We start from the raw sequence: 23,467 nt of genomic DNA, 5'->3' as shown, positions 1-23,467 counted from the left end.
ATTTGATTATCCTGTCACTGAAGGCCCAACCTTCACTTAGGGCTGGAGGAAAATAAACTGGGGTGAGAGTGCGGCTGGAGTAATTATTTTTGAACTTGCATGTGGATGGATATAAAAACAACAGTCCTTTCCAGAGATATTCTTATCCTGTAAATGAATTAAAAGAATGCTTAGATGCAGGGGTGAAGTCATGTCCATGAGTAATTTCATGAGGCTGCATTTATGTGGTGTTATTTCAAGTTGACATTGATTAATACCGGAAGAAGGAACAAAATAGATTTTAAACATTAGTTGTCAAGACTAAGTAAAACATGTTTAAGCTAGACAATTGGAAGGCTGAACTTATAACGATTATTTATCATTGCTATGTTCTAAATTTATTAATTGGGTGGCAACCTGATATTAGTGAACAAGTACTGCAGGTTTGAAACATCGTTATTGTAATGTGTGAAAGTCAATTTTTCAGTTGCAAAAAATTAATCATTATTGGGAATCTGTCTGCATGTCTAATTACTGTTCAATATGAAACTGTAGGAGAGAGGTGGTCAGAATCATAATTGCAAATGGAGCCATCTTATTTGAAGATTTGTTGGCACATGTTCTACACCATTGTGTACAAAGGCAGAAAAACTGATTATACAAATTCTACAGCATATTGAATAACACTAAAGGAAATGCTCATAGAATAGGGTTTTATAAGTCAAACTATTTTAAGTAAAAGATTACATATAACCACTGAGGTGTGTTTTTCATTTGCACCTTCTCCAAATATAATTAGACAGGAACTAATTGTAACATTACTCCTCAACTAAATTGAACTCAACTTAAACTTAATGCAGTAATAATAAAAAAATCACTTTTGATTAAACATTTCAAATGAAATATGTTAGATTTGTGGTAGCAAAGCACTTTCTGCTTAGAGAGAAAACTATTACAATCTAACTATTTGCATTTTGATTGATGAAATGATTAACTTGGGTAGATGTGTTTTCTTTGAAATGGTTCCACCTCTTTCAAAAGATCAAATTAATTTATGCAGGGTGCAGTGCTCTTCTTCATTAATGAATGTCATTTTCATTATAGCTCTGCGTGTGTTTAGCCTCCTTATATTTACATCTCTAACAGGAGTGGTACAGAATAAATTATGTTTTCACAGTAATGTAGAAGATATGCCCAGAAATAGATTTTTACCCTATTTTGGAGCACTATATGTGAGCTGTGTTTACTTTGTACCTTAAGCACATTCTCTATTATAGTCACTGTATAGTGGTATAAAGCTCTTGTGGAGGTGAAGGAAAACTAACAAGTGATTAGGGGTGGACATGGAAATGTGGAAACATGATGTGAATGTCTATGGCCCCAACACCATCAGAATTGTGCCCCTGGATTGCCTCCTGGACAACAGCAATACCTATGTCAGTTTATTGACTGCAGTTCAGTATTCAACAACATCATCCCCTTAGTACTAGTCAACAGAATTCAAAGCCTGGGGCTCTGCAAATGAATCCTTGACTTCCTCATTACCAGACCACAGTCACTGCAGGTAGGAAATAATATCACCTCCTTGCTGGCAATCAACAGAAGCGGACATTAAAGATGTGTGCTTAGTCTGCTGCCCTACTCTTTCTATACTCATGACTGTGCGGCTAGGCACAACTCAGACGCCACTTATAAATTTGCCGATGACCCAACTGTTGGAAGATTCGCAGATGGTGCCATGGAGGCGTACAGGAGTGAGGAAGATCGACAGTTTAAGTGGTTTTGCAACAGCAACCTTCACTCAAACTCAGTAAAATCAAGGAATTGATTGTGGACTTCAGGAAGAAGAAATTGAGAGAACACACACCAACCTTCATTGAGCCATCAGAGTGGAAAGGATGAGCAGCTTTATGTTCCTGGACATCAACATCTCAGAGAGCTATCTTGGCACTGGCACCTGGGACATGGCCTCATCTCACTGTTACTATCAGGAAGAAAGTACAGAAGCGTGAAGGCACACACTCAGTGATTTAGGAACAGCTTTGTTTCCATTGCCATTTGATGTCTGAATGGACATTGAAATCATGAACACTATCTCACTATTTTTAAAATTTATGTTTTTGCACTACTTATTTAATGATTTGATTATACATATACAGTATATACTTACTGCAATTCACAGTTTATCCCTGTATTATCTTGTATTGCATTGTGCTGATTGCTGGAAAGTAACAAATTTCATGACATATGCATTCAGGAATTTTGAGAGCGCATAGCAGGTATAGGTAGGTAGGAACACATGAGGTGGTTGTGGAGTATAAGAAATGCAGAGGACACTTAAGAAAAAAATCAGGAGGACTAAAAGAAGGCATGAATTTGCCCTAGCAGACAAGGGGAAGGAGAATCCTAAGGGATTCTACAGATGTTACGAGTAAGGGACAAAATTGGTCCTCTGGAAAATCAGAATGCTAACCTACGTGTGGAGCCAAAAGAGGTGGGGGTGATCTTTAATGAATCTTTGCAACTGCATTTTCTCAGGAGACAGACAAGGGGTCTATAGAATTGAGGCAAAGTGGCATCAACTTCATGGACCTTGTACAGATTACAGAGGAGGAGGTGTTTGCTGTCCTAATGCAAATCAGGGTGGATATATCCCCAACGCCTGACGAGGTATTCCATCAGACCCTGCAGGAGGCAAGTGCAGAAATTGACGGGGTCCTAGCAGAGATATTTAAATCATCCTTAGCAACAGGAGAGATACCAGAGGATTGGAGGATCGCCAATGTTTTTCTGCTCTTTGAAAAAAAGCTCTAAACATAAACAAGGAAATTGTGGGCCGGTGAGTTTGACATCAGTTGTGGGGAAGTTATTGGAAGGTATTCTAAGGGAACATATATATAAGTATCTGGATAGATGTGGACTGATTAAGGATAGTCAGCATGGCTTCAAGCATGGTAGATCACATTTAACCAGTCTTTTATAGAGTTTTTGAGTAAGTTACCAGGAAAGTGGAAGAAGGCAAGGCAATAGATGTTGCCTACATGCACTTTAGCAAAGTCTTTGACAAAGTCCAGTACGGGAGGTTGGTCAAGAAGGTTCAGTCACTTGGCATTCAGGATAATGTATTAAATTCGATTAAACATCGACTTTTTGGGAGAAGCCAGAAAGTGGTAGTAGATGGTTGCTTCTCTGACTGGAGGCCTGTGACTAGCAGTGTGCTACATGGACTGGTGCTGGATCCAGTATTATTTTTCATCTATATCAATGATCTCAATGATCATGTGGTTGACTGGATCAACAAATATGCAGATGATGCCACAATTGGGGGTGAAGTGGACAGCGAGGAAGTGGCTTGCAGTGGGATTTGCATCAGCTGGAAAAATGGGCTGATAAAAGACAGCAACGTACACAAAGTGCTGGAGGAACTCAGCAGGCCAGGCAGCATCATGGAAAAGAGTACAGTCGACATTTCTAACCAAGGCCCAGATAGAATTTAATGCAGACAAGTGCAAGGTTTTGCACTTTGATAGGACCTACCAGGGTAGGTCATGCACAGTGAATGGAAGAGCTCTGTGGAATGTGGTAGAGCAAAGGGATCTGGGATTACAGATGCATAATTCATTGAAAAGCGGCATCACATGTAGATAGGGCTGTAAAGAAAGCTTCTGGCACATTGGCCTTCATAAAGCAATGTATTGAGTACAGGAGATCGGTTGTTATGTTGAAATTGTCTTAAGACATTGGTGATGCTTAATTTGGGGTACTGTGTGCAGTTTTGGTCACCTACCTACAGGAAAGATGTAAACAAGTTTGAAAGAGTACAGACAAAATTTACAAGGATGTTGCCAGGTCTGGAGCACCTGAGTTATAGGGAAAGTTTGAGTTGGTTAGGACTGTATTCCTTAGTGTGTAGAAGATAAATGCAAGCAGATTTTTTCCAGTGAGTTTGGGTGGGACTACAACCAGAGCTCATGGGTTAAGGGTGAAAGGTGAAAGGTTTAAGGGGAGCATGAGGGGAAGCTTCTTCACTCAGAGGGTGGTGAGAGTATAGAATAAACTGCCAGCACAAGTAATGCATGTGAGCTTGATTTCAACATTTAAGAGAAGTTTGGATAGGTACATGGCCCCAGTGTACAGCTTGATTAGGTCTTGGACTAGATGGGCCAAAGGGCCTGTTTCTGAGTTGTACTTCTCTATGATTCTGTATGCCAGAGACATTAAACCTGTTTCTGACATATTGAAGCAATTACAAAGAACACACACCAGCAGCTACATTCCATCAGAAGTTTGATGAAAAGCTAAAAGTTTCTACAGAAATACCATGGAGAGCAACTTGACTGGTACGGAGGCACCAATGCACAGGATCAGAAAAAAGCTGCAGAAAGTTGTAAACACAGCCAGCTCCATCATGGGCAATAGCCAACCCATCATCGAGGGCATCTTCAAAAGGTGATACCCCAAGAAGGCAGCATCCATCATTACAGACCCTCACCACCCAGGACATACCCTTTTCTCATTACCACCATTAGGGAAGAAGTTCAGGAGCCCGAAGAAACAAACTCAATATTTTAGGAATAGCTTCATCCCCCCTCCATCCCCCCCCCGCCATCACATTTCTGACTAGCCCGTGAACCTCTGAACACTACCTCACTATCTTGCTTTCCTTTTGCACTGCTTATTTATTTTTGAGTTTCTTATTATAAGTTATAGCAATATTTTATATATTGCACTGTACACAAAACAACAAATTCCACAACACGTCAATGATAATAAACCAGATTCTGATTCCTCTTCCTGATTCACAAAGTGGTGGCCCAGTCCACTGCAGAGCACAGTTCATGATCCTACCAGAGATCGCAGCATTGATCTTTGCAGTGCACTGCTTCTGTAAGTAGTCAGCCAAACAGAAATGGCCTCCATCATAAGCAATGAATAGGCACCCAGGTGCAATCAGACAGCAGAGCACCAGTGCCATGTATCGGAGATGACAGAGCGTGGGGTTTGCTCCATGTTTTGTTGTAACTGAAAAATAAGGTCACAACAGTTCAAGTTCTGAAGCTTTGTCTGAATGAGAATTGAGAAAAATTGTATGGCCTGGTCATAAACAAGTAATCGCTGGGCCATCAAAACTCCAATTAAGGTACTTGTGTCCAGAAGTTGCAGAGCAAAGTTTCTGATGGCTGAGACTTCTAACGGAAGTAGGCACAATTCCTTTATAACATATGTAAAATAATTATAGCATGTAGTTTGAAAATAAATGCACTCAAATGTTCCAACTTCAGAACAGATTTATTATCATAGCATGTATGTCACTATATACTACCCTGAGATTCATTTTCAATGTAGGCATTCACAGCAGAACAAAGAAATACAAAAGAATCAATTAAAAACTACACGCAGATGAGCCCAAGTTTTAACAATAAAATCGGCAATTTATTCCCAGTGTGTATGAGGCCATGTACCCATGGTGGTGTGACAGAAATGATGGGAGTCCAAACAATTTTAAGAGCAATTAAGAAGAAGCTCTTACCAATGGCAATGTGTTTGGTAAATAGAGAATCTATTTAAAAGTATTTGTTTGCCTGAGGGAATATTAGAAAAATTTTCTTTAGAGCTAGTTGTCAAGAATAAAGCAGAACCTGAAAGAAAGTTGGGACCAAATTTATTAGTAATATTTATAGCAGATGTACTTATTTATTGATTGGTTCCTTCATTTATTCATTTATTGATTCATTCATTCATTGAGATACAGTGCAGAGTAGGCCCTTTGAGCCGCACTGCTCAGCAACCCCTAATTTAACCCTTGCCTATTCACGGGACAAGTTACAATGACCAATTAGCCTACCAACCAGTATCTCTTTATGGGGACTACTTATAAACTCCTTACAGACAGTGGCGGGAATTGAACCCAGGTCGCTTTTGCTATAAAGCATTGTGCTAACCACTATGCTACTGTGCCGTCACAATTTGGTGGATATCAAAATGGAAAATACTTACAGGGTTGTCGGAAAATATGTGAGCGAAATTAATTGGATAGCTCGTCCAAACAAAGGCTGTAGTGTGGTCTGTGAGCCAGGCTTGCACCATCGATAGTACTCTTTGGGAAACATTAGAAGTTTCAGGTCAAGGCTGTGAATTTTATTTTTGACTAAAATAATTGTTACTTCAGATCCGATGCAGCATAAAACACGACACAATAATTTTAAGAAGCGCAATAAATAAATAAATATATGAAGTCGCTTATATGCATTGATTGTATGTCCATAAACTAATGGAAGGCACAGGAATGTCTGTACACTTTTTTGAGAAAAGTCAAGATGTTGTGAGCAGTTTTGGGCCCCTTATCTAAGAAAAGATGCGCTGGAGTTGGAGAGTGTCCAGAGGAGGTTTATGACAATGAACCCAGGAATGAAATGGTTAATGTATGAGGACTACTTGATGGCTCTAGACGTGTACTTGCTGGAGTTGAGGAAAATGGGGAGTGAATCCCATTGAAACCTGTAGAATATCGAAAGACCTAGATAGAGTGGATGTGGAGAGGATGTTTCCTATAGTTGGTGAGTCTGGGACCAGAGGGCACAGCTTCGGAATTGAAGGAGGTCCACTTAGAACAGAGGTGAGGAGAAGTTTAGTCAGACGGTGGTAAATCTGTGGAATTCATTGCACAGATAGATATATTTAAAGCAGAGGTTGATAGATTCTTGGTCAGTAAGCATGTCAGAGATTATGGGGCAGAGGCAGGAGAATGAGGATGTGAAAAATAATAAATAGGTTATGATGGAATGCTGAAGAGGCTCAATGGGCCGAATGGCCTAATTCTACTCCTGTATCTTATGGTCTTAAACTTGACGTGGACTTTAGGAAATGGTCTTGTAGGAAATATCTCTGTGTCTGGTCTTGTAGGAAACATCTTTATTGTTTTTCTTGCATTTCTAACTCCACAGGTTGTCTCATTGATACTATCATACATCATAGAAATAGACTTTCTAGCCTCTCCATGTCTATGCCAACCTTTATTGCCCTTCTACACTAATCCTATTTGCCTAAATTAGATCTGTGTCTTGATATGCCTTATAATCCTAGTGTCTGTCTGAATGTCTTTTAAATGTAGCGATTGAGTCTGATTTTTCTGGCAGTACATTCCAGCGATAGATTATCCTCTGTTTTTTTAAGAAAGGCAGCATTCTCCTCAGATCCCCATTAAAGCACCTTTTTTACTCTAATCTATACCCTTTCAATAACCCTACCACGTGAAAAAAGGTTCTATCTACCATATCTAAGTTCCCCTTAAGTTTATGTACCTTTATCAGGTCACCCCTCCTCAACCTCCTTCACTGAAGGACAACAAGCCCAGCTTATTCAGTCTCTTCCCTCTAATTAAAATCCTCCAATCCAGGGAAAATCCTGGTGAATCTCCTCCATGCACTCTTCAGTGTAACCGTATCCTTTCCATAGTATGGTGGTCATGACTACAAACAGTTCTCCAAGTGCATTCTGAACAGTGTTTCGTAAAACTGAACATAACCTCCCAATTTGTACGTATATTCAAAGGTCTATAGACACACAATATTCCTCCTTAGCCACCATATCTACCTGTGCTTCCACTTTTGAGGAGCTAGGAACTTGAACCCAGTTTTTGTTCTGTCCATCAACAGTCCATGGTGCCTTACCAGCCACTATAAAATCAATCTAACTCTTCCCTTCTACATGACCCTCCATTTTCCTATCATCCATGTGCTTATCTAAGAGTTTCTTCTTATACATGCCTTTACTATTACCTCAGACAGGAATGTTCCATGCACCCACTACTCTATGTAAAGAATTTACCTCTGACATCCTCCCTATACTTTCCATCAATCACAGTGACATTGTGTCCCCTTTTATTGTCATTTCCACCCTGGGGAAAAGTCTTGGGCTATCCACTATCCCTATGCCTCTTTACAGTTTTATCAAGTCTCTTCTCATCATCCTTTACTCCAAAGAGAAAAGCCCTAGCTCACTCAACCCATCCTCATAAGTCATGTCCTCTAGTCCAGGCAGCATCCTGGTAAATCTCCACTGCACCCTCTCTAAAACTTCCACACCCTTGGTATAATGAGGTGATCAGAACTGAACCCAGTATTCTAAGTGTGGTCTAGCCAGGGTTTTATCGAGCTTTTATTTTGGTAATATTCTTGCTATCGACATCAGAATTTTTATGTGGATAGTTGCCTTGATAATGCACCTTCTTGAATATTGAAATATTTGTTCAGTTGATCTTTGATCATCTTGGACAACTCTTGCCTCTGTGTTGATTGCTTTGTGTTGACGGCTGTATTATTGGCAATGTAGATTGTGGTCCACCATAACAAGCAAAGCATTTTATTTGTCTTTTAACTTAAGTACCTCTCCCAAGTGTATTGGCCGCATTGTTTGATAGTTCTGGTTTTGCATTTGCTTGCCGATATGTGCATCCCTTTTTCTGATGCATATATTGTTATGTTTTGTAACTCTAGAAACTAATCAAAAGAAAAACACAGGAGTCGGAATACTGATCTCCCAAAAATGCTTAATCAAGCAGTATATTTACAATATTACTCAAATATCATTGAAATATTTTATACATATCTGTCAGTTTTCCTCTGCAAAGAAACAGCTTTGGAATGAATGACTATCCTCACCTCGCTGACAGGATATAGGGCCATTGGCTCTCATTTGGTGCTGATTTTTTTTTTCCGGAATAATGGAGCAAATTAACCATTTGGTTAACTGTGTTTGAATTCCTTACTTGCAAGATCAATCACCATACCCAATGCAGGTGTTAAAAGTCAATAGAAACTACAAGCTAACAACTGATGATACTTTGAAGTTAGTAAAGCAATTGTCCCTAAGTTGTGTGTTATTAACCATTCCAAATGGTTAATATCTGTAACTGCTAATCAGTTCTGTATGAACATGACAGTTTTCTGTTCAGAATTCAGAACAATATAGTGACAGGGCCCATGCTGTTCTCATTGTGCAGAAGTAAGTTAAAGTATAATTGAGGAATGAGTGCGAGTTTTCAGAGTCCAGTGACAATGGCAAGAGCACTTGTTGATATGGTCAGAGCTTTGAACATGACCTTTGTTTCTTCTTTTTAAAACAAAAACAATTATCCTCATTGTTAATTATAGCATGTTTGGCAGCGGTCCTGAGTTAGACATGTAGTGTTAATAAAGCATTGTTAATCATAATCTCAAGGAGGCAACAGGAAATTCAGAACAAGAGCCAGTGCTTTTTTACTGTTGAATATCACTGCAATTATCATGGGAGATTTTAGTCTATATATTGATTGGGAGAACAAAGCTGTCACAGCTGTATCATAGACTAAGAATCTGTGCAATGCATCAGGGATCACTTTTTAAAGCAGTACATTATGGAGGCTATCTGTGAATGTGCTTTTATGTTTAGTTTTGGTCCAATGAAGGATTGATAATAGATCTCTCGGTTGAAGATTTCCTAGGGGGTCATGATCACAGTATGATGAAGTGCAATTTGAAGCTGAACAGCATAGTTCCATAAACAGTATCTTCAATTTAAGTAAAGGCAATTATAATGGTTAGAGGGAAGAGTTGCAAGGGTGGACTGGATAAACAAGCTAAGAAGCATGTATTCAAACAGCTTATCATGCTCATCAGTAGTTTAATCTGATCATAAAGGAAGATTCCATAAGATAGAAGCACACTGGAGGTAAAGAACAATATTACATTGAAAAGTGCGTATACAAAGTGGCTGGAGTTAGTGGTATACCAGAAGACTGGGAAAACTTGAAAGTGCAAAGGAAGGGAGAAAATTAATTCAGAGAGAAGACTTGCATGGATTATAAAAATTCAATGGATATATAAATAGGAAATGCATCTGTAAAATAAATACCTTTTGGTTTGAGAGAATGAAGCTGGTGAATTAATAACATCAAACAAAAAAAATGGGCAGATATGTTGAATGCATTTTGCATCAATTTTACCATAGAGTACATTACAAACATTCCTAAGATCTCTGACAGGCTAATATCAACAATTGCAAAAGATAACATGCTGGAGAAACTTGGGAACCTAAGGTGGACAAGTTCCTAGTTCCTGATGGACTACATGCTAGTGGCTGCACAGATTGTTGAGATGGTTGAAAGTGCTCATAACTCACTAAATTCCAGGAAGTTAGCAAAAGATTGGAAAAGAGCCAGCATTCAAGAAAGGAGAAAGACAGAAGATGGGAATTCCAGAACACTTAATTTAACACCTTAACACAAGATGCAGGAGACAAAAATCAAAGAGGAAATAGCTAACTGTTTAGGGCATCTGAAAGTAATTACATCTAGTCAACATGGTGAAAAGCATCTCACTGAGACCCTAGGCTGGGGTCAACCAAAGATGCTGGTCCCCTCTGTCTACACGCTGTACACAAGCCAGGGCAGTACGATATGGAGAGTAAGCTATTGCCCATGCGGCAGGCTCCCCCTCTCCATGCACCCGATAAAGCCAGTGGAGCAGAGAGACCAATACAGTTTGTCACCAGCAGAGTCTCAGAAGTTGCAGTCAATGTTGAACTCAGTGTAGTGCTGCCTTGGGGATTTCAGCATCAGAATTTTCCTCTAGGTTTACTGCCGAAGCCTACCCCGTGAGTGGGTATGGCTGCAAGGCAGCAGAAGTTTAAGATCAGAATTTTCCTTCTCCTAGATGTGCTGTCAACCAGAGATGATGAGCCCTATCTTCCTGAAAAGATAAATGAAGTCTGACAAGTCTAAGCTTCCTTTGAGGAAGGGTTGATAGAGGAGAAAGGTGTAAATGATAGTGTATTTAGATTTCCAAATGGTTTTTGACAATGTGCCTCCTAGGAGGCTGGGGCATAAATCAAAGGCTTGGAGGCTTGCTATCAGAGGAAGTGCATTTGAATGTATTGAAAACTGGCTGTCTCAGAGAAAACAGTGAGATAGGGTGAAATGTTCAGACTGGAGGGGGATAATTAGTAGAGTACCCCATGGATCAGTTCTTGGCCTGTAATTGTTCAATATTTAAATTATTAATGTGGAGGAACTGTATGTAAGATTTCCAAATTTGTCAATGTTAAGAAAGTAAATGGGAGAGCATATTGTGATGAGGATACTGTGATTCTGTGGTATAATCAGATGAAGACATATATATGTACATGTATAGTTTAAGGGATACCATCTCTTTTGGCAACTTCTGGCCTACACTTATGCAGTCACTGGTAACAAGAACAGTAGGATTATTGGTCAGTCTGCATAATTTTGTACCTCACTCATTTTAGATGGGTGGACTTGTTTCTTCTTCTAAAAAAAAGTTTGACAGTCTGATGTGTCATTTAACTTTTTTTTATAGGATGAGGAAGTGGAGGGATGGGTTTGTAATTTTGCTGATGACACAAAGGTTGGGGGTGCTATGAATAGTGTGGAGGGCTGTCAGAGGTTAAAGCGGGACATCAATAGGATGCAAAACTGGGCTGAGAAGTGGCAGATGAAGTTTAACCCAGATAAGTGTGAGGTGGTTCATTTTGTAAGGTCAAATATGGCAGATTATAGTATTAATGGTAAGACTGTTGGCATTGTGGAGGATCAGAGGGATTGTGGGTTCCGAGTCCATAGGACATTCAAAGCTGCTGCGCAGGTTGAATCTGTGGTTAAGAAGGCATATGCTGCATTGGCCTTCATCAATCGTGGGATTGAATTTAGGAGCCGAGAGGTAATGTTGCAGCTATATAGGACCCTGGTCAGACCCCACTTGGAGTACTGTGCTCAGTTCTGATCGCCTAACTCAGGAAGGATGTGGAAACCATAGAAAGAGTGCAGAGGAGATTTACAAGGATGTTGCTTAGATTATAGAGCATGCCTTTTGAGAATAGGTTGAGTGAACTCAGCCTTTTCTCCTTGGAGTGATGGAGGATGAGAGGTGACCTGATAGAGGTAATTGATCATTGAGTGATGAGAGGCATTGATTGTGTGGACAGTCAGAGGCTTTTTCCCAGGGCTGAAATGGCTAGCACGAGAGGGCACTGTTTTAAGGTGCTTGGAAGTAGGTACAGAGGAGATGTCAGGGGTATGTTTTTTACATAGAGAGTAGTAAGTACATGGAATGGGCAGCTGGCAACGGTGGTGAAGGCGGATACTATAGGGTCTTTTAAGAGACTCCTGGACAGGTACATGGAGCTTAGAAAAATAGAGGGCTGTGGGTAACTCTAGGTAATTTTTAAGGCAAGGCCATGTTCGGCACAGCTTTGTGGGCTGAAGGGCCCGTATTGTGCTGTAGTTTTTCTTTGTTTCTATGTTTATAGGCTTGGTGTTTGATAAAGAGTACTCCACTGCATCAGTGAAGTAAGAAACAAGAGTTAATGTTCCAGTAGAAAGGTCATCAGCCTGAATCAGTAATTCTTTATTTATCCACAGATGCTGGTGAGCTCTAATTCCAGTGCAGCATGGTGAGCTTTAGTGAAGGCTTCTAGCATCTTCATTGTTTTGATAGAAAGGACAGGATTGATGTCTGTTGGTGAAGCCAAAGCCTTTTTAAAACGTGTTGGCACTATGTTGAGTGTAGTAGAAATAGTGCATCTTTATGTCTCTTGTGTAATTTAGTCAGGTCCCAAATTTTGACAAAGTGAGGTTGCTCCCATCTGCTGTCCCACCACTAATAGTTTAGAAAATAATTTTTAAAAGTCCACTTTTAATCTCCTGAAAGCCGAATCTCTGTGAATTCCCAGCTGTAAACAAAAATAAAATCCAGGTGTTCTATTTTTAACAAGTATGTGTTTAAATCCAATGTATTCTTAGTCACAATGTCAGACAGCATGGATACAGATTCTCTGTTCTACTGTGTCAACTCTGGCCATCAAATACCAATCTATCCTAATCCCATTTTTCAGCACTCTTCCATGCTATGGTGTTTCAGTGAACATGTACTGTAAATAGTAAACGTTGTGAGAGTACCCATTTCCATGACACCCCTCAGGAAACATATTCCAGATCTTTGAATCCCATCTAAATCTCCCACTTCTTACCTTAAACCCATGGCCTCTGGTTATAGACACCTCTGTATTGGAGAAAATTTTCTTGCTATTTCTCTATCAATGCCTATACCATATAGTCAACTGCAAACCTCTGCAGATTTAAATTTAGTTATACACACAAAATGCTGGAGGAACTCGGCAAGGCAGTCAGCATCTATGGGCAAGAGTAAACAGTTGATATTTCAGGCTGAAACCTTTCATCAGGTCAGTCCTGATGAAGGGTCTTGGCCTGAAACATCAACTATTTACTCTTTTCTAAAGATACTGCCAGGCCTATTGAGTTCCTCCAGCATTTTGTGTGTATTACTTTAATTTCCAACACCTGCAGATTTTCTCTTTTTTTAAAAATTTAATTCCTCTATTTGTGCCTTTTTGTTTATTGTTGATTTTTAAAAATTGAATTTACAATATTAAATAATGAATTTAAGTGAATCCCTTCAAATATCTGAGCAATGAATTCTCTTGGCAGACCTGAATCAGGTTTAGATAGCCAAAGTGAAAATCTCTTCTGCAAGTATTGGTAATGACATTACTTTTGATAGCTGTATGTCCAAACTCGCATTTGTCCGTAAACTTAGTATTAAATTATTAAACAACAGAATCCTGGCATTACTGTAGAATCTGAGGAAGACTGAGCTTTACACAATGTCTGATAATGTAGTTGATGCTATTTACACAAAGAGGAAAATATTCAATTCCTCAACACTTGACCTATCCTTAAACAAAAGAAATCAATTTTAAAATGTATTTTTTAATATCCACAGATTCTTTATACAAGATCTGAAAACATTACATTTCAAGAGGCTCATATCTGGCTATCTAAATCCTTCAAAATAATTTTGCACCTGACTTATTGATAGGTCTTCAGAGAATGATGCATTTTTCATTCTGTAGTTGCTGATTTTCAGATTAGTTGTAGACTTGATTAGGTTCTCAGAACAGCCAATTACTATAATCTTATTGAAAAGACCTTGAGGTATTCATGCCTGTAAATTGAAATTATCTTCACACTGTTAGTCAGAAAACATTACTTAACAGTTACTAGATTCAAAGGATCCAATTCAAGCTTGAAAATTAAATTTTCTTTATTTTAATTTGAGCTGCTCTTCGTTCCGTTTGGCAGGCATTTGTCTGATACATTTCCATAAATTGAATTTCTTTTATAATGCTATACATTTACAATTTGCCAGTTATTTAAAGGGACACTGTAGACAAATCTGGATACTATCACCTCTTATGAAGTTAGATCAAGCAACATAAGCAACAACAGGGCTTTGCTTCCAGGTAAGCTCAATGCCCTCTATGCTCACTTGGACCATCAAAACATGGATGAACCATCATAAATTCCTACAGCCCCCAATAATCCCGTAATTTCGGTCTCTGAGGCTGACATGTGAGCAGCCTTCAGGAGGGTGAACCCATGAGAAGCATGCAGCCAGATAGGGTACCTGGCTGAGTACTAAAGACCTGTGTGAGGAACTGGCTTGAGTGTTCACTGAGATCTTCAACCGCTCGCTTTGACAGTCTGAGGTACCCACCTGCTTCAGGTAGGCTTCAATTATACTGGTGCCAAAGAAGATCATGGTAAACTCCCTCAATGACTATCGTCCAGTAGCACTTACATCCATACTGATGAAGTGTTTTGAGAGGCTGGTGATAAAACATATCAACTGTTGTCTGAGAAATGACTTGGATGCACTCCAATTTCCCGACCCCAGTAACAGTTCTATAGCAGATGCCATTTCATTGGTTCTTCACTTAACCTTGGAACATCTAGACAGTGAAGATGCATACATCAGTATGCTCTTTATTGGCTACAGCTCAGCATTCAACACTATCATCACTTCAAAACTAATCAATAAGCTTCAAGACCTTCGCCTCAATACCTTCTTGTGCAGTTGGAACCTTGGCTTCATTGTTTTCAGACCTCAGTCAGTTCGGGTTGGCAACAGTGATCTCCATCAGCACAGGTACACCACAAGGCTGTGTGCTTAGCCCTCTGTTCTACTCAATTTACACTTATGATTGTGTGGCTAAGCACAGCTCCAATGCCATATTCAAGTTTGCTGATGACACCACTGTCATTGGCAGAATCAAAGATGGGGATGAATCAGCATAAAGGAGGGAGATTGAAAATGTGACAGGGTGGTGCCACAGCAACAACCTCTTACTCAGTGTCAGCAAAACCAAGGAGTTGATTATTGACCATGAGGAGGAAACTAGAGGTCCATTAGACAGACCTCATTGGTGGATCAGAGATCAACATCTGTAAGTTCCTCAGTGTTATTATTTTGGAAAACTTGACCTTGGCCCAGCATGTAATTGCAATTATGAAGAAAGCATGTAGCATCTCTAATTCCTTACGAGTTTGCAAATTTAAACTGTGCACTAAAGGTTGTCACCCTCTACCTCTTCACAATCATACACAATCACATTTCCTTTTCTGGTTTCTGATACAGACTGTGTTGACAAGATGGAATTTTTGATGATTTGTCTGCAGATTTTAGAACTAGCTTATTTATACTGTGCTGCCCTGCTCCCATTCTCAGAATCACTGTGTGCTGGTCTTAGGCTTAAAATCAACTACTATGGTTTGTTTTACTAAAGGTGCAAATCAGTACCACTGATTAAGAATATAAGAAATTGAAGCAAGAAGAGATAATTTCTCTCCTCATTCCTGTTGTGGCATTCAGTAAGATCTTAGTCTATCTTTCTTTTTGCCTCAGTGCCACCTTCATACACTAACCCTATATTTACTAATTTCCTTAATATCTAAAATAAGTAATTGATCTTTCTCTTGGTTATACTCAGAGACTGACATTTATAGGCCTGTTTTGCAGAGATCCCAGAAATTCAACACTATATGGATGATATAATTTCTTCTTCTCGCTATCCTGAACAGCCAACTCTATATTTTGAACCTGAGACCCTTGGTTCCTTACCCATCATCGAAGGAGAGCCCATATCAGCCATGTCAGGCCCCTTAAGAATTCTGTACACTTCAATAGATTCCTATATTCCTTATAAACCCAGAAGAGCATGTGGTCACTCTGCTGAAACATTTCTCATTCAACAGACCAGCCATCTCAGGCATTAATCTTGTGGATCTTTGCAGCAAAAGCAGACCTGGGATAGATCTGCCATTATGATATTGGATGGCAGAGAGTGTACTCAAACCCCATGACTGCTCCCAAGATCAGGATTGAACCTTCTTGAGAGAAGCAGTGGAGACACTTGTTGCTGCATCCATGCCACCTTTCATATGTAATCAAAGAGGAGTGATTTTCACTTCGTACAATGTATCCAGGTAATATTACTTTTCAAGTCTCCATGGTGCTTGAATCATTAAATCAACACATCAGCTCTGATTTAGTGTCCTTGAGTCGAAAATCTGATGCCAATGGACCCCAAATGTTTCCATCATTTTAGAGCTACAGTGTACCACCTTTCTCTGCCATGCTCAATCAGGACCAAACACCCATTGTTGGACCTGTAATGCAGTAGAACTAATATTTATCATTGGAGGGTGGCATTATACATTAAGGGCATTGTGTTAGAGGATCTGATTTTTTGAAAAGGCTCTTCCTCTGAGATTCCTTAAACAAGTCAACATTGACTTGGAATTTCGAACCTTTCAACTTATGTTTGATTTTGAGAAAAGATAGGGTTCATTTGCTCGTTACTACCATTTGAGTTAATTGATAGATTTCCTCCACAATCTAATTGTAAATTTTGGTATTGATGCACCATCAATAACTCTCGGAGACGGGAGGCAAACAATAGGCTTTTATTAGCTGCAAGAAACCACGATTAGTAGCAAGAGACCACCACACAACATCCTGGAGACTGAGGGAGGAGCAGTGCCTCCAACTGCCTTTATACAGGGGTCTGTGGGAGGAGCCACAGGAGCAGTCAGCAGAGGGGCGTGTCCAGACAGGTATAGGTAGTTCACCACAGGTGTAATCTTTTTTGCTGGTGGTTTGATGTTTATCTTTAGAAGCTTTTTGTATAATGCATGGCTCCAGGGTTGAATACCTAATGGGTTCTTTTTTTTCTCACTTTTTTCTTGCTTTAGTAGGGTTTTTTATTCTTTTCTCTTTTTTTGTGTCACCATATTTTTCAGTCCTTAATATTAATATTTTTTCTCTATTGAGACATTGTAAGTGTTACTTACTTTGATGTACTCTTGTTATTTTGGATAATAATAATAATAATAAAAAGATTTGGAAAGAAAGGAATTTCTTCTCCAATCATATACAGTGCATGTGCACACACTCACTGCATACTTTAACTCCGTGATGAAAGTTGGAGTTACCTTGGTTCCGAAGTGGAGTGGCCATTTATTTAAAGGCAACTGATAACTGGCAACAACATGTATAGTGCTTGTTGTTGTTTCCTACAGTAAATTACTCTTGGAATTGTTATGTAGCAACAGTCATGTGTATTGTCTCTGAAGGCTGACGGAATCCACGGCAGTGGTTGCTCAGTGCAGTGTATTTTCCCTGTGGCAGCCAGCAGGGAGACATCACAGTCTGTAAAAATCAGACAGATTTAACTTCCTTGAAGCTGGTCATGATTATATCTCTGTGGTTCTTTGCCATGTCGTCCTTTTTCCAGGCATGCAAGGAGTAGTGAATTTGCAGCAGATGTTCCTTCCACTAAATTTTGGAATGTCTGCAAAGATATCATCTGCTCTCCTTTGTTTTCTTGGCTGTAATGCAGTCTATTCAAAATTCCTGTCAGTCGGATTTGGTAGTGAGATCGTAGATTCCTTTGGAAAGAGGCAACAGTACTTGTGTCATGAGGATGCTCAGTCTGGTTTCTGGCCAATTACCTGACTGTCCACAGTTGGCTAGTTCGTCACCTTCTGTCACAGCAGTTTAAAACTATACAGTTGAGAGAACTTAACTGAAAGCTTAAGTGAACAAATACATTTCATTTTGCACCAAAGTGCACTCTCCATGGATGCAAGCTAACTAGTGGTAATTGTATAGCTGTTAATACATTACAATTTGACTTCTTTTTTGTGTGTGTGTGTGTGTGTGTGTGTGTGTGTGTGTGTGTGTGTGTGTGTGTGTGTGTGTGTGTGTGTGTGTGTGTGTGTGTGTGTGTGTGTGTGTGTGTGTGTGTGTGTGTGTGTGTGTGTGTGTGTGTGTGTGTGTGTGTGTGTGTGTGTGTGTGTGTGTGTTCCTGATACCACCCACTATCAAAATACTTGGTGCATTAAGATAAAGATTGATCTCTTGGGATTCTCTTAATGATTAACTAATATGCTTTGTGCAAAACAAAGTCTCTCTTACAAAGAAATATGAACAATCTGTACCATGAGGAACAAATGAACAAAAATGAAAGACCTCATTTTGACGCCTCAGATTTTGTTTTTATTTACAAAGTAATGGTGCCTACTGCTCCCTACCAAGATTTAATTATCTCAGTGATTCCCCTTTTCTAATGGCTGTAGCTTGTTATTCAGGCATTATGTTGAACCTAAATCAATAACAAATTGTGGTTCAGTGGGCTTCACTAAGCACTCATGCAACCCCAGCAACCTGTGCCAGCATTATTTGAATTCATGATCTCACTTGTACTGCCACAGTCATTTGCCACAAACCCCAAGTCCACCACCTTGAAGGGGAAAGTGATTAAGCATCTCTGTGTGCACATTTTAAGAATACTAAAGGACTTCTCAGAGCCCTCTATGGCATATTGAGGATTAGGTGAGTAAAGGATGCTTTCATTGTTGTAAAAGCTGGGACATATCTTCTCAAGCTTTAAAATCACTGAATGCCTGGCCCTGATCCACACTGATTCTTCGTATAGTTCCACATGCATCGGCTTGATGAGGATGATACAATGTTTGCAAAGTGGTTCTGTGCGTCTGTACTCTGGTTATGATTTTGCTATTTACATAGGCCCTGACCCACTGACTCACCTTCTTGGCTCATAGGTTGTCAAATCTGCTACTGGAAGTTTGTTTTGAAGAGTATTTTTTATTAATAATCTGTTTTCCCTCCCTCCTCTCTCTCACTTTCTGTCACATGCTCGGAGATGCATTTCAGAAGTTACACTGTACTAACCGTGCAGGTGTCTGGGGTCGACTCTCTGCCGAGCAGGAGGCTACAAAATGCTAGGGAATATCCAACTGCACATAGAATAAACATACAATATTCCACCTGTATATATCAACCACAGTGTCAGTTTTTCAAAGGCAATCCTAATTATCAGATTATCTTTCAAAATTTGATATTCTCAGTTACATTTTGCAAGTCCCTTTGTTATTACATTGGGCATGATAATGACTTTGGTTCCATTTTATTTTAACAGAAGGTGATTTTTGTTTCAAGTTCAGTATCTGATGAGACAACTGAAGAGAGAACTTGGAGCAAATAATGGCACACACTATAGAATCGATTCGATTCCGTTTTCAGGCATGGAGAAGAAACAGCCTGTCTGAAACAACACCATTGTTATCATCTACATCACCGAATTCTCCAGAGTTGGGTCAATGGTCATCCACTTTCAATAAGCAAAGAATCATCTTTCCAAATAATAAAATGCTCACCAAGGACTCAGAAAGGATAATGAGAAACTACTTGAGCAACAAAATAAAAACTACAAAATACACCATCTTCAACTTTCTTCCAAAGAACTTTATTGAACAGTGTAACAGGTAAACACAATGACCTATATCTGTTATATCAGTTTTCCTCAGTGAAAATGCATTTAAGTTGCTAATTTATATTGCGGTTAACATTCCAATCTGCCAGAATGAATGTAATGTTCATGCATTTATGAATATTTAAATGTATCTTTAATGGCTTACTTTGTTCCTTGCCCAATGTGACCCCTTCTCTGTTCTGCCAGTTTAAGCCTTCAAACTGTTTTCCTTGCCTCTCTCTCAATTTATCTTTTTCTTGTGAACTCTTGGCATGTTTCTCACAGTATAACCAATTTACTAATATCAATGCTGGTTGCTGTTGTGGAAATCTATGAAATAAATGAGGATCTCTTTTATCCATCATCCTAATGGCAATAGGTTTACTGGAATGAAAATGAATTTGACTCCAGAAGGTGCATCTCATCATAATATTGAACTCTGGTGGCCTGAGATCCATTCAATTCATTTCACTTTTCAGCATACCAATGCCTCAAATTGCTTTATCATTTGAATAAGGATGTCTGCTGGCAGATCACAATTTGAAATGATATGCTCTCCAAATATATTCACAAATAACACACTAAGAGCAAAAAAGGGGTAAAATCAGTGCAAGGAGTTCTTCAGCACAATAAAGCAGCAGGTGCCTCCATACTGTTGTGGGAAAATGGCCAAATTTCAGGGATATGTGCCTCTACTTTTGGTTAATGCCCTTAAGTAATGATTTAGTTTTGTGATGAGCTCCAGATGCCTTGTGCTGAAAATGCCAACACAACAGAAGGCTTTATTTCTCTGCCAGAACTTGTGGAAAGAGTTGGGTAGCCTTCAGATAATAGATGGTGGGGGCATTGTGAAATATTCAAAGTCATAAGGTAATAGAGCAGGAATTCAGGCTCCATGGCCCAGCTGGACCATGATGAATGATAGCATCATCCTTACTAATCTCAGTTGCCTGTGCTTAGCCCAAAACCTCCCAAGCCCTTGCCCTCTATGTAAAACCATTAGAAGTGGTATCAACTCATTTTGTGCTGAATTTAAAAATATTTCCCCATATTAATTTGATTTATTAGATGAATGTTTCATATTTAATAAGGGAGGAAGATGTTGAGGTGAATATGAAAGGAACTTGTAGCCTGACACAACCTAGGGAAGGACATTTATTCATGTCCCAATGACAGAGACTATGCAAATAATTTGTTAAGTTTTCTCAAATGTGATTTGCAAAGGACAACATTAAGAAATACAAAGTTGTTTCCTCTCCCTTTTTCTTGTATTCCAGATTTGCCAATATTTATTTCCTGTTACTAGCCTTTCTGAACTGGATCCCATCGATTGAAGTATTCCATAAAGAAATAACCATGTTGCCAATAGTAATTGTGATGTCCGTCACTGCAATTAAAGATGGATTTGAGGATTTCAAGCGGTACCGATTTGATAAAAAGATAAACCAAGCTAGGGCACAAGTATTTGATTGGTAAGTCATTTGTGAATGAATACAAGGAATTCTGTCATCACTATGATCTAACGGGGCTGGGCGGCTCCCATGGCGTGCTTTTTGTACCTACATAGTATACAACTTTCCCAGTTTTTTTTATTCATATGATCCACAGGTTCCCATTGAACTCACTTGTAGCATCTACATGACGTGGTGAGAATGAAGATGATGCACTGCCATTGCCATTTAGTGGGCTGGTACCTCACTTATATCTTGGATTTTTTTCTTGAACACAATTACCTCCATGCTGATGGCTGTTCTGCATGCTCCCCGCTCCTGCAAATTTATGACAGCAGCAGATTAAATTGTTCTTTCTGGGTTTTCATTTTGTCTTCATTCAAGACACCATCCATTGTACAGTGCTAGAAGACTCACAAGGGTCTTTGTCTCTGACCCTCGATTAGCACCAAAATTTACTTTGTACATCACTGATACTTGGGGATTTAGCATCTGTATATATATAAAAATACCATTCCATATAACAGAACTAGTCTGAAGGATGTCAAAAATTATATTTGTTTTGTGGTATTTGAATCTGTACCTATAAAATAGCATTGCCAAGATAATGTATTGTTGTGAGTCTTGACCTTTATTTGGAATTGAGGTAGAGATGTAGTATTTCATTCAAGTATAAAAATGGCATCAAAAAGATTGACAAGGTGGCAGATCAAGCAATATACATTTCACTGGTGATGACATTATAGCAAATTTTCTGGTGACTGAATGAACCCTGCCCTATTCAGATAATTACACTTCTTAGTATATATCCATCAAAATAAATAGCTTCAGGATATTTAGAGGTCATAAAAGTAACTATATAAATGTAAATCATTTCTTTTTTTGCCTTGTTTGAGAAATTAACAGATAGGTACATCTTTCATCCCTCTGAACTACATCTGGTTTTGCTATAGCTAACATAATGTGAGATTACTTAAGTGTCAAAATGTCATTTCAGTCTCAGAACAAATCCAAATTCAGCAACTAAAATGGCATTTGGCTCTGTCTAACCTTCATTCTGAGAAGTTGTCGAATCCATATTTGAGCTGAAAAGGAATAGTTGATAGAGTAAGTGGCTAAATGAACGAGAGTATGAGGTCGCAAATGGAATTAGGAGCAGCATTTTAATTTAATTAAATCCAATTTGTTTGTGTGTTGAAAGTTGTTTTAAATTCATTTACTAGTTCAAAGTTCAAAGTAAATTAATTATCAAAGTATATATATTGCACCATATACATCCCTGAGAGTTATTTTCTCATGGGCATACTCAATAAATCCATAATGGAATAATAACCATCATAGAATCAATGGAAGACTGCACCAATATGGGTGTTCAACCAATGTGCAAAAGACACAAACTGTGCAAATATAAAAAAAAGGATTGAAGAGTAATAACTATTCCTGAACCTGGTGGTATGAGTCATGAGGCTCCTGTACAACCACCTCGATGGCAGCAGTGAAAAGAGAGCATGTCCCAGGTGCTGGTGTTCCCTGATGATGGATGCTGCGTTCCTGCGACAGCGTTCTGTGTAAATATGCTCAATGGTGAGGAGGGCTTCACCTGTGATGGACTGGGCCATATGCACTACTCTTTGGAGGATTGCATTGGTGTTTCCATACCAGGCTGCCATGCGCCAGTCAACATGCTCTCCACCACACATCTATAGAAGTTTGTCAAAGTTTCAGATGTCATGACAAATCTGCATAAACTCCCCAGGAAGTAGACAGTAATAAACAAATGAAGCTGGCTTTAAAACAAGTTTAGTTGATTAACAGTACCTAAAACAGCAATTAATGAAGCTATCTGATTATCAATTGTGACTATTAAAAGCCCTTCTCAAGAACTCGTTTTTCTGGAGCAAGATATATCACATTTTAGCCCAGTATTTTTTCAGTACTTCTTAGCTCAAAAACATTTACATAAACTCGAGCAAAGACTGATAAAAAAGAGAAACTGTATAAATAAAAAATAATGCTGAGAACATGAGTTGCAAAAAGTCTGTATAACTCCAATGGATGCTCAGTGGAGAGCATCCTAAATGGTTGCATCATGATCTGGTTTGAAACACCAATGCCTTGGAATAGAAAATTGCAGAAAAACTGGTAAACACAGCCTAGTCCATCACAGGCAAAGCCCTAATGACCACTGAATACATTTACATGGAGCGCTGCCGCTGGAAAGCAGTATCCATCATCACAGATCCATCCCCACCAACCATTTGACTTTCTTGCCCTCCTCCCACTATGATCACTGGGCAAGAGATGGAGAAGCCTTAGGTCCCATATGAACAGGTTCAGGAACAGTTATT

At 39.1% G+C, this 23,467-nt stretch overlaps 1 protein-coding gene across 1 annotated transcript in view; it reads left to right on the top strand.

Moving 5' to 3' along the window:
* The window catches only part of LOC140739190 (phospholipid-transporting ATPase VB-like), a 293,630-nt gene that overhangs the window by 179,203 nt on the left and 90,960 nt on the right, over positions 1 to 23,467 (top strand). Inside the window, exons 4-5 of the mRNA XM_073067239.1 lie at positions 19,336 to 19,681; positions 20,946 to 21,140. Coding sequence (XP_072923340.1) covers positions 19,401 to 19,681; positions 20,946 to 21,140 — 476 coding nt within the window. The 5' untranslated portion in view covers positions 19,336 to 19,400. The remainder of the gene's footprint in view (positions 1 to 19,335; positions 19,682 to 20,945; positions 21,141 to 23,467) is intronic.

Source organism: Hemitrygon akajei, chromosome 15 (assembly GCF_048418815.1).
Source record: "Hemitrygon akajei chromosome 15, sHemAka1.3, whole genome shotgun sequence".
NCBI classification, from domain to species: Eukaryota; Metazoa; Chordata; class Chondrichthyes; order Myliobatiformes; family Dasyatidae; genus Hemitrygon; species Hemitrygon akajei.
This window is presented reverse-complemented; position numbering and strand designations above follow the sequence as displayed.